The following is an 11,408-nucleotide window of genomic DNA, read 5'->3' on the forward strand; positions in this document are numbered from 1 at the left end:
CCTGGCTGGAGGAGGCAGCCCTGCAGCCACACAGGCTCCCACAGCAGCAACAACCACTGCTGAAACCTGGAACAGCAAAACTGTGCTCACACACACGTGCTCAAATCCCACACTGGGCTTTGTGCCCTTATCGCCTTGGTGGTGCTTTGAGGCAAAAATGTGTTTTGAGGGTGAATCAGGCCAAGGCTCTGCTCAGCTCTGTTATATTCCTCATTTGCTACTCCTGTAAACCTTGACTTAGAGATCCGCGCCCTCGAGCCTGCCCTGGGGGTGGTAGCCTCTTTGCTTTTATTTAATAGCTCCCCTTGAATATTTGTCGTTATGTTTGTTTGCCCCTGGCTGGTTTGTGGTGGGAATAACGTTCTTCTGTCTGTTTCTGCTCAGAAAACATGAAGGAAGTGAAGGAGCCGAGGCACCGCAAAGACAACAGGCGCCCAGACCTGGAGATCTACAAGCCTGGGCTCTCCCGCCTCAGGAACAAGCTTGTGCCACCAAAGCCTGGGGCGTCGGAGAAGGAGAGGAGCAGAGATGAGGAGAGCAAGGAGGAGACTCCCACTAACAAGGGAGGGGGGGCTCCAGTCATGGAGGACTTCACTAAAGGCGATGGCCCGAAGCAGAATGGTCCTTTGCAGGAGACTGAAGAGACTAAAGGTGGTTTTCAGAGCCCGGAGAACTTGTCCAAGCAGCCAGCCTCGGATGAGTGGTGTCCCAAAGCCACCAGGAGAACCAAGAAGCCAGACCAGCAGATCTACCAGCCTGGGAAACGCCTGCATTCAGCTGCTAAAGAACCATCCCCGAGGTCAGCTGCTGAGGAAGTCACCAGTAAGATGGAGCAGCTGAAGGTTGAGAGGGATGAAGAGACTGAGAAAGGTACCGGAAAAGACAACAACAGGAAACCCAAATCAAACAAGGAGGATAGAGAGGGGAGCCAGGCCGGGGAAGGAGTGAAAGCCTTAAGGGGAGAAAAAGGAAGACGACTGGAGCGAGGTGACAGGATGAGGAGAGCACATGAGGAGGGGAAGCTGGGCAGCACCAGGCGGTATTCCCGCTCTGACAAGCGCCGGAGCCGGTACCGCACCTGCAGCACGAGCTCAGCTGGAAGCAACAACAGCATCGAGGGAGCCCCGCTCGTGGATGGGGTGGAGAGGCACCAGCAGCGTGCCAGGGAGAGGATGCGTCCCAGGAAACAGCTCTCGGCATCCTCCACTGACTCCCTGGATGATGACAGAATCGATGAGGCAGAAGAATGTCTCCAGCAGGAATGCAGACAAGAAGAGGCATCCAGAGCAGAGTCGAGCTTCTAGGAGTGAGAGCGAGTGGAGCAGCAATGGCAGGGAAGCGAAGGGATCCTTTCGAGTCACATTTGACAGCAGGACCATGAGCAGGGATGTCAGCCTGGCAGACACAGAGAAAAAAAAGCCCCTGAAGGCGTTTGGCAGTTGCAAAGACTCCGAGGCTGTGGATGCAAGGAGCCAGAGCAGAGAGCCCCAGGGGAGAGGCCGTGGGATCCTGTTCCTGCCTGCCAACACCGACCTCTCTGCCAGCACCACGGGCTCCCCAGAAGCCATTCACCCCGGGCCCAGGCTGCTGCTCGGTGGGGCTGGGAGCAAAGGCCCCCGCAGCAGGGGCCGGGGAGGGACCATTCGCAGGCTGTGGGACCCAAATAACCCGGACCAAAAACCCGCCCTGAAGAGCCAGACTGCTCAGCTCCACTTCCTGGACACGGATGATGAAGTGAGCCCCACCTCCTGGGGGGAAGTTCGCCAGGCCCAGACCTCCTACTATAAGTTCCAAAACTCTGACAATCCCTACTATTACCCTCGTGCCTCCGGTCAAGGCCCCCAGTATCCTTATGGTGGCTACTCCCTGCAGTATCCCATGGGTCCAAGCAATGGTGTGTACCCAGGAACCTACTACCCGGGGTACCCGGGCCAGGCAGGGCAGTACATGTGTGGCCCACTGCCCCCAGCTCCTCTGAGTCCCGAGATGGAGCAGCAGATGAGGAACATGCAGCAGCAGGAGCTGAGCAAACTCCTCCGTGAGGCTGGGAACCAGGAGCAGCAGCTCAGCAACCTGCTTTCCAGAGACCGCATCAGCCCGGAGGGGCTGGACAAGATGGCCCAGCTGAGGTGTGTAGAGGGAGGTGACTCTGAGTCATTTCCAGGCTGAACTTAACAGAGCTGTTATCCTGGGAATGGTGTCTCCTTGGGGGCTTGATATACTGGAGTTGGAGGTGTCTCTCTGGCTGGGATATGGGGTAGTGGCTTATAAGCTTCTCATGTTCTGGGTCTATTTGTCATTTGTGGGCATTGGAAGGAAACTGTGGGTGAAGATACCATTTGCCTGGGTTGGGAGCTAATTCTTGTGCTTGGGGAATGCCTTGCCCACGTTGCAGGGATGTGGAGGGAGGAGCAGTACAAGCACCCACTGCAGCTTTTGGGTTCTTTTTGCTCTTGCTGGAGCTGCTCTCTCTCAGTTCCAGTGCTCTCACATGCTTTCTGTATTTGCTGGTGGACTCGTGCTTCCTTACCTAGCCTCAGTTATCTGTCTGATTTGCACTGTGGGCTTCAGGGGCTTGTGCCTGCAAAGCCTGCTGTGGGATCCTCATGGTGTGTGACAGTGACAGTGCCCTGCAAGTGCAGGATAGCTTTGTCCTTGTCACCACTCGATGCTGTGACATACAGTGGTCCAGTGGGAGCAGCTGGTGACACCAGCTAGTGAGAGGGAAGTGCCTTGCTGTCCCTTTGGTGGAACTGTAGCAGCCCTTCCTGCTCTTTGCCATGCCCTGATCCATTCCAATGCATACATACAAGGGAGATGATCCTTTCAGGTTTATCCTCTTGGAGCAGCAACTGTGTTTGACTGCATCAGCTCCCATTTCCCTCTGGGACATATGTGGAAGCATCAATTTGCCATGGTGTGAGCTACTGAACTGCTGATGGCTGGTGCTTGCAGGCTGAGAAGCTGCAGGTGGCTCCGCACATGTTCCCTGGCAGCTCAGGCCTGGGCAGTTGCTGTTGTATTAACTGCTAATTGTGGTTCCCTGTAGGGTGGAGATGCTGCAGCTGTATGAAAGATGCATCCTGATGGATATTGAGTTCTCTGACACCCAGAACGTGGACCAGTTGCTGTGGAAGAATGCCTTTTACCAAGTGATTGAGAAATTCCGACAGCTCCTCAAGGATCCTCAGGGGGAAAATGCCCAAGAGATTCGGAACAAACTGCTCCAGCTTCTAGATGAGGTGAGAGGAGAGAAACATCCCCAAACTCCACTAAAGCTTTGGGTGGGTTTGGCTGGTGTTTAGAATGGGATGGTGTAACTGGGCAACTAGTGTTCTCAATCCTATTGATATCAGTGTGTGCCCTAGGCCATCCTTGGGCAAGGAGGATGTTCAGGCAGGTGGTGGATTAGTGTGGGACGTGGAGGTCCAGGTGGATGCTTATTATGATTTAAACCAGCCTTGCTTTGGTTTCTTTTATATTAATTAGAAATTGTCTTAAGCTAAAATGAGATGAATGCCCTGAAGTGGAAATAAACAGAGGTGTTCCTGGAGGTGTTTGTGCCACCTTTACTGAATTTGCTTTAAAGTCATACTGTAAAACTGTGCAGCTCAGTTTACTCTTTGTAGTAAGGCTGACACATCCAAGAGGAGGTGTTTTGTGGGATTAGACTGGTGGGACTGCTGGAGGGCTTTAGTCCAACCCCCTGCTCAAAGCAGGACTCCTCGCACACTAGATCAGGTCAGCCTTGATTTTGTCTTGCTCAGTCTCAAACCTCTGAGGCTTGAAATCTCCCAGTCTTGAAGAGAAACAGCTCAAACCTCAGGAAATGGACCTTCCTGCAGGCAGGGGTGGCGTGATGATTTTTTTTGCTCATCATCAATGACTGTAACATCCAAATATTGTGTGTTTCACAGGGCACTTCCTTTTTCGATGGCCTGCTCCAGAAGCTGCAGGTGTCCTACCAGTTCAAGCTGGAGGACTACATGGATGGGATGGCCATCCGCAGCAAGCCCCTGAGGAAAATGGTAGGTTGGTTTCCTCCTGGAGACTTCTCATCCTGAACAGATGTTTGCAGGGAATCTTTCTCAGCTGCTACAGGACTTGTTGAACCAACCCTGGTGCATTAACATTTCTTAGCTTCCTTTGCGAAGAACTTGGTTTTGTACCAGCTCAGGGCTAATAAAGGGAAATAAGTGTCCAAAGGTATCCTGGCTTTGCCTTAGATATTGAACATCCCTTATTTCTGCTCATGGAATGCAGGCTAATGAACAAGTTAAGCCACAGTTGTGGCTGCCTCCCTGACACTCGGCAGCATTCCGCCCTGAGCTGGGAGTGCAGGTGCAAGGGACAGCTGGGAAAGGGTATTTTAATCCAGCTCCATTCCCAAAGGGATGTGCTTGTCCAACAGCTGTCCTCAAATTAGTCACAGCCTGAACAACTCTCTTCTGGAGAGAGATGGGATGTTGTTGGGAGAGGGGAGGTGTTTAGGGGCTTGGCTTGCCCCTACAAACGCTGAACCAGTGCCATGGAGCCTTCTGCCCTTCAGTGTGTCAGGGACCACCTCCTCTTTGCTCTCTCTGTGCTCCCTGGGGCTGTGCAGCTCCCTCTTGATGTACCAAACGCTGCTTTGCAGGTGAAGTACGCGCTGATCAGTGCTCAGAGGTGCATGATTTGCCAAGGGGACATCTGCAGATACAGGGAGCAAGCAAACGACACCGCCAACTACGGGAAGGCGCGCAGGTATGGTGCTCCTCACCGGGGCTGCTCGTCCTCCCCGTACAGGGGATGTCTCTCCTCTCATGCTTAAACTGCCCCTAGCCAAAGAAGTCTTTCTGCTCCTCTCTATTACTGCAGTGCTGTGAAGCTGAAGGGTGCAGCCTGGGCTGTTTTGCTGTCCCAGAGAGTCATCCTCCAGCCATCGAGCATGGAAGTTTTTCCTCCTGCAGGGAGGGTTGATGCTGTTGGGGCTGGCAGAATGGCTGTTGTGTTTTCTGGTAGCTTTGCAGCAAGGAGAGATTCCCATATGTGTCCATATGTTCTGACTGATTGAGGAGTTTCTGGCACTTGTTGCTTTCTGTCACTGGTTTTTCTGATGTTTTATTTCTGAGGCTAAAACTGGGTGGGAGGGACCGTGAAGACACAAGTGAGCCCAACATAGGGGATAGAGCACTGAAGTCTGTGGAGGTTTGGAGAACAGGGCAGGGAAAGCTGCTGATTTTGGGTCTATGTGGGCATTGTGGAGTATGCTGATGTCTCAGGGACACTGGAGGGAACGTAGCGCGTTCATGATGTGTCTGAGCAGTGTTGCTGGATCAGTGTGGCATGATATAAGCTGGAGAGTGGATAATGGAGGCAAAACAGAGAATGGAGGGATGATGGATTGCCACCAAATGGATGCCTCTTCTTTTGGGATGATTAAGTATCTCGAGAATATGGGGGACGAGCTAAGGGACATGGAGGGTTTGGTCCCAGCTGCCGTGGAGCTAAAAAGGGATCTGAGAGAGAAATGTTCCCCGAATACTCTGTTCTTTGTGCCTGAGGCTGCACAGAGGACAGCATTTGCTGGGTCTGGCTAAATACTCATGTTCAGGCTGAGCCAAGCACAGTATCTGCCCCTTCAGCAGCTCTTTCTGCCCCTTTCTTGCCCTGATCCCCATCTGCCCCTCCAGGCCAGGCGCGGGCTCGCTGCCTGTGCACTCTCTTGCAGGCAGAGGGCACTTGTGCAAAGGGCTTGTTCCCTGCAGGGCTGCCAGCGAGGGGAATTCTGCACCCTGGACAGCAGGGAAGGCAGCCTGGTGTCCTGTCAGTAAAGCTTCCTCTTTGGTTCTTCCCTCTTCAGCTGGTACCTGAAGGCTCAGCAGATTGCTCCCAAGAACGGCCGCCCATACAACCAGCTCGCACTGCTGGCCATCTACACGGTAAGGTGCTCAGCCAGCAAGGGCAGGAGAGCCCCTGGGGTGGCTGTGGGATTCCATCTGGTGGAGGAAGGTATCAGTTAGGGCAGTGCTCCCAGATGGGTCCTTTTAAACAGAAGCAAGCTGATGGCAGGATGTGCTCTGTGGGTTCCAGCTGCTGTGGCCTCGGGCAGCTTTTTAGATAGACACCACTCCCTCAGGCTATTGGCATTTTGGAGACTGTGGGCTTTGAGAGTGCAAATGTTTGAAAAGTGGGTTGTGTTTCAAGGTTTGCATGAGATTTTTGTGCCCAAGGCCATGCTGTCATGAGGATGTTCTTTCTGTTTGCTGTGTTTCCATTGAACTGTGGGCACTGGTCTGAGCAACATCTACATGTGAATTTCTTAGGCTTCATTGCTGGCTACTGCAGCCCTGCAGGAAAACTTAAATCAAGGAGGGTGTGACAGCAGATAATGGAAGCATCAGGCTGGCACATGGGCTGACAGGGATCTGCTGGCAGGAGGCTGGCAAACCCTCCAGTCTTCCTGGCCCTCAGCTCTTTGTAAAACTCCTGGGGAGTCGTTTCCATATTCACAGTAATGTTATTTCCTGACCTGCCAGGAATTCAGTATTTATCCCTTTACCACAATAGCTAGTGAGAGACCACCAGACTCTGGGTTGATGGTTGCTGTAGAAGCCTCGGGGCTGTGATATCACCTGCACTCCCAAACCCTGGCAAAGGGCTTGTGCTTTGTGCTGGTAGCTGTGAATATGAATGGAGAGCTCAAGGTTCTACTTGTCATAGTGTGTGTTGGTGTGTCTGTCCCAGGCAGCTCTGAGTCTGGTTGTGTTTTTGCAGAGGAGAAAGCTGGATGCTGTCTACTACTACATGCGCAGCCTGGCTGCGAGCAACCCCATCCTGACAGCCAAGGAGAGCCTCATGAGCCTGTTTGAAGAGACAAAGCGTAAGGTGAGGCTCAGAGCTGGGCTGAGGGATGCTGCAGCTGCCCATGCAACTGTCCTGTGCTGGAGAGCTGTGATCCAGAGAGAGAAAAGTCATGGTGGCTTTTGGACTTGGAGTCACTGCTTCCAAGCAAGTCCATGTTGGGAGAGAGGCAGCCTTCAGGATGATGGTGTCCTCCTGCCTCTCCTCGCACTGATTTGAGCTTGTTTCGGCAGCTGAATCTCATGTTTCTGGGTCACAAACTATAAACCAGCCAAGCTCAGCAAGGGCTGTAGGTTGCTGTGGTTTGTGGCATGGCCTTGACATGCAGCATGATCATTGCATTATCCCATAGGTGCCCCACACTTATGGGGCTCAGCAAGAGAGGCTGCAGTGCCTTTGTGCCCTAGAGGGTCACCAGAGCCAAAGATACAGCATGTTGGCTGTTGCACTCCTAGGGCTGGACACAGCTTTTCTTGTCCTGGGGCAGTTGGAGTTGAAAACCTCTCACCTGCACCCTTCTATAGAGTCAGAAACCAAATTCAGGACCTGTCAGTGGGTTGCTGTGGTTCTGAAGCAGGGGGAAAGGCTAATTTTCCATGTAAATGAAAGGATAGACTTTTCCTGCCCTTTGATCCCTGGGTGATGTGAGTCTCTTCTGCCTGCCCAGGCTGAGCAGATGGAGCAGAGGAAACATCAGGTGCTGGATGTGAGCCCCAGCCGGCGGGGAAAGGGCAAGAAGTCCACACTGCGACAAGTTGGAGATGATGCCACACGGCTGGAGATCTGGATCCATCCCTCCCACCCCCGCTGCTCCCAGGGCAATGAATCCGGCCGGGATTCTGAGCAGGACAATGGTCTTGGGAACCTCAGCCCCAGCGACGTGAGTACTGCAGGAGGCAGCAGTTGGCTTTGGTGTCATGTGTTTGGAATGCAGTGGAATGACACTGGATCTGTTTTGCTTTCCTGTTGCTAAATTTTCCAGTGTTTTGGCTTCCCCTCTGGGAGCTGTGCCTGGGTCAGGCTGAGGAGCTGGTGACCTCGTGCCTCTCATGTTTAAGGCATGTTGTTACCATCCATTTCTTGGCAGCATTGTGCTGGCGTGGCTGATATGGAATAGGAGAGGCACAAACAGAAGATGCTGTGAAATGCCTCTCCTCTGAAGGCTTTAACTTGGGTGAGGTTGCTGCTGGGAAATGAGGTCAGATGCTGAAGACCAGGGTTAACAGTGACCCTCTGAGTTCTGAAGTGGGTCACTTATCCCAGTGCCAAATGGTCAGATGTTTGCAGTGGGAATGTGAAGACCATGGCTTTAATTTCCAGTGTAGGTGTTATATTTGCATTACTTCTTCTGCTGAGAGGCCAGACTGGTGCCTTTGTTTTGCAAGAATGAATAAAGAAGTGACTGAGGGTCTCTCTCAGCCTGTTGGAGCTGGGTACCTTGCAAGGGGAGCCCGGGTGAGCTCTGTTTGTCAGGCACAGGAATGCAGGCGAAGGCAGTGGTGGTTGGGAGCTCATCCTCTAGGAATCCTTGCACTGCTTTGGCACATGCCTCTTGCAGGAGAACTTGCCAGGGAGCTCTGGGCTGCCTGTCCTAAAATGGCTGTTGAGGATGGGAGTTTAGCAGCACTGGGAAGACCTTCTCTGCATTCTCCAGGGCCTGGAGCTCCTCCGATGCAACCGCACTTTCAGAACTAGTTTGTGACTTCAACTGGGTGGAACTGGGGTGAAGCCTTGGAGCTCTGAGAGATAAGCTCTGGCACGTTGCTGCAGCATATTTAAGATGTTACTGCCCTTGATTGTTTTCCCTCTCCTTCTGGAAACCTTTGCTTCCTCAGAATCACTGAAAAGAACGTGCCAAGCTTTAGCCTCTCCATAAATCATTGATGAAGATGCTTTGGCATGAGATGCTGCGAGTGTTTCTGAGGCACTGGGGGTTTCTCTTTCTCCCATGTGAGGCAGTGTGGCACTAGCAAAGCAGAAGGCTGTGGTGGCTTGTCCACAGTGCTGTTTGCTAGAGCTTGCCCTTGGTCTGTTCCGAAGTGCAGATTGCTGGCAATGCCTGCACAGATTGTGTGTCTCGTTACTACCATTAATCTTGATTTCTTCATCTCTGAAACACTGGCTTATGGAAAGCATGAGCTTCCTGATCATGAAGAGGCTGCACAATCAGAAATACAATGGCACAATGGCAGAGGGAGCTGAGGGCTCAGGTTTGGGCAGTGCTGGTTTTGGCAGCCAAGATGTACTTTGCTGTGGTGCAGTGCTGCACTTGTGTTGGCACAACTGCTGATGGAGCTGTGCCATGGCCACGTCACTGAACTGATGTGGACTGGAAATAACCAGGTGAAAAGGAACCCTTAAACCTGTGTCAGTGCCAAAGCTCCCGAGCTGTGGGCTGGATAAAGGCAGCAGCTCTTCGGGAAGCTCTGGACTCCTCTATCCTCTATCCTACAGCCTCTCACCCTCCTCCTCACTGTATCTCCCGGTGGTTTCAGCTCCCTCTCTGGGAAGGAGCGGCTCAGTCCGTGCCTTGCCGCTGTGTGGCACTGTTTGGCTTCGGAAGGGCCCTTCCTGTGCCGGGGGCAGGCAGCAGCCCTCGTCTGGCAGCACCAGCACCTCTGCCCCACATCCCGCCGCCGGGCGGAAGGGAACAGCTCTTCTCCCAGGGGACGTGTGCCAGCACTGACGTGTCGGTTTGGGGAAGTGAGGCTGAATGTGTCATCACCTCCCTGGTCCCTTCCTTGTCAGCTTTAGCCCTTGGAAAGGCTGAGGCAGGCTGTGTGTGTACTGAGTGTGCTCTGCAGGTAGCTCCAGGCATCAGAAGCAGATGAACACTGCAGTGCGGACCCTCCCAGCTCTGCATGTGTACTGGGCTGGAGTGTGGGAGAGAGGCTCCTTGCACCCTTCAGACAGAGGCTGCTGCTTCAAGTGACTGGTGGTTTCACTGTGGAGACACTGGCTGCTTCACAGGTGACAAGAGATTGACCTGGGATGTTTTCTGTCCTCGTTGTGCAGGTGGTTATTAGGTGCCAGTGCTATGATGTGGCACACTTGGCAGGGAGATGCTGAGCAGTTACTCTCCCAGGGGCTGCTGATGTGCACATTGTCCCCATCAGTGAGCACAGAGTGTGCTCAGCACATGCTTGTGTGTCTCCTCTCAGTGCTGACTTGGCTTTTCCTTCTGGAGCCCTGTACAAAGACACAAACATCATTACTGTATTTCAGGGTTAGTAATGGAATGGAGTTAGTAAAGCATGATGGCAAGTCTGCAGAAGGCCAGCTCTCCCTGCAGCCCTTGCTGTGACACGGGAAGGTGCTGTGCAGAGCTGGCAGCTTGCTTTGCACTGTGTGTTGAGGCAGAGGCTTGGTATAGCTGCTGCTTTCACAGTTTGCTGTGTTGTCTGTTCTGAGAGGATGCAGAGCTGGAAGAACATAGCATCTGTCCACACTGAGGGGTGTTCACCTCCATTTGTCCCCTTCCTCAGTAACTGGATTGGGCACTGCTGGCTGGAGGGCATGGGGTGGTTTGAAAGCGAGCTGAAGAAGTGCTTGGGTTGCAGCCTGGCTGGTTTGTGCTCAGGGTTTTGCCTGTTACACCTGCTGCCTTTGGGGGTTTCATTCTGTGCATGGCTGTTCTCTGTGGTCTCTTGCATGTTGCCTGTTTTTAGGTGTTCAGTGGCAGGAGAGCCCATGCTGACTGCGTACTGCTTACCTGGTAAGATCAGGTCACATCAGGTGGGATTCCAATCAGAAGTGCAGAAAAGGAGGCTGAACCAGTAAGTGGTTGAACTGCTTTTCAATAAGACAGCAAAGGGAGCTGAAGAGCTGAATCTCTGCTGTTTCTTCTCTGCCACTGATTCCATTTGCTGTGGGTCTGTATTAATCTTAAATCTGATCGTACCAGATGCAGCCTGCTGCACAGACTGTGCATTGGGAAAGAAAGCAGGGCAAGTGTGCTGTCAGCCTCTTGAGAAAGTGTTAATATTACACTGAGTTTGAGATTTTAATCACTCCAGTCAGGAAATGCTGAGTTAAGGTTCCCACAGTTGCTATTGCTGTCTGTGCTCTGCAGTAGATACTTCCTTGTGTTACCACGCAGCCTGCATGCACTGGTACAGATTACTCCATAGCTGCAGCTAAGCTTAGGGAAGAGAAGTTTTCCCTTGGCAAGACAGTAATTGAATAATACTTCTCTCCAGATGTCTGAATACTTCAGCATCATTAAGGAATTAAGTCTCCTGGCCTCTTTGTGAGAGGTCAGCCTTGTAGAGCCATCAAAAGTTTGGTAGGGCCACCCAAAAAGCTCTTGGGAAAACTGAGGCCGGAGTCAAGATCTGCTGTCTCAGCCCTGAGTGTTGCCTGCAAGAACCTTCCTGTTCCCCCCAGCCTGCTGGTTAGGTTCGGAGGTGTTGCATTTGCTGTGCCCATGGAGCAACAACCCCTTTGCAGCAGCAGAGAAATTGGGGTGGAATCGTTAGTTCTGAAGTTCAGGGGGTTTTGACTTCCATTTCTTTACACAGGCTTTCTTCTCAGCAGCAGGGAGTAGGGACAGTGCTTCAGGGTTC

At 52.6% G+C, this 11,408-nt stretch overlaps 1 protein-coding gene across 1 annotated transcript in view; it reads left to right on the forward strand.

Annotated features, from left to right (window-relative positions):
* Positions 1-389: 389 nt before the first annotated feature.
* Positions 390-11,408, forward strand: part of LOC104408019 (telomerase-binding protein EST1A-like) — a gene marked incomplete at its 3' end in the record, with an annotated part of 25,241 nt that continues 14,222 nt past the window's right edge. The window contains 8 exon segments of the mRNA XM_010017454.1: positions 390-1,240; positions 1,242-2,129; positions 3,050-3,242; positions 3,918-4,028; positions 4,637-4,743; positions 5,843-5,921; positions 6,757-6,867; positions 7,511-7,723. Of these exon segments, the coding sequence (XP_010015756.1) occupies positions 390-1,240; positions 1,242-2,129; positions 3,050-3,242; positions 3,918-4,028; positions 4,637-4,743; positions 5,843-5,921; positions 6,757-6,867; positions 7,511-7,723 (2,553 nt within the window).

This window comes from Nestor notabilis, unplaced genomic scaffold, assembly GCF_000696875.1.
Source record: "Nestor notabilis isolate BGI_N333 unplaced genomic scaffold, ASM69687v1 scaffold20736, whole genome shotgun sequence".
Taxonomy (NCBI): Eukaryota; Metazoa; Chordata; class Aves; order Psittaciformes; family Psittacidae; genus Nestor; species Nestor notabilis.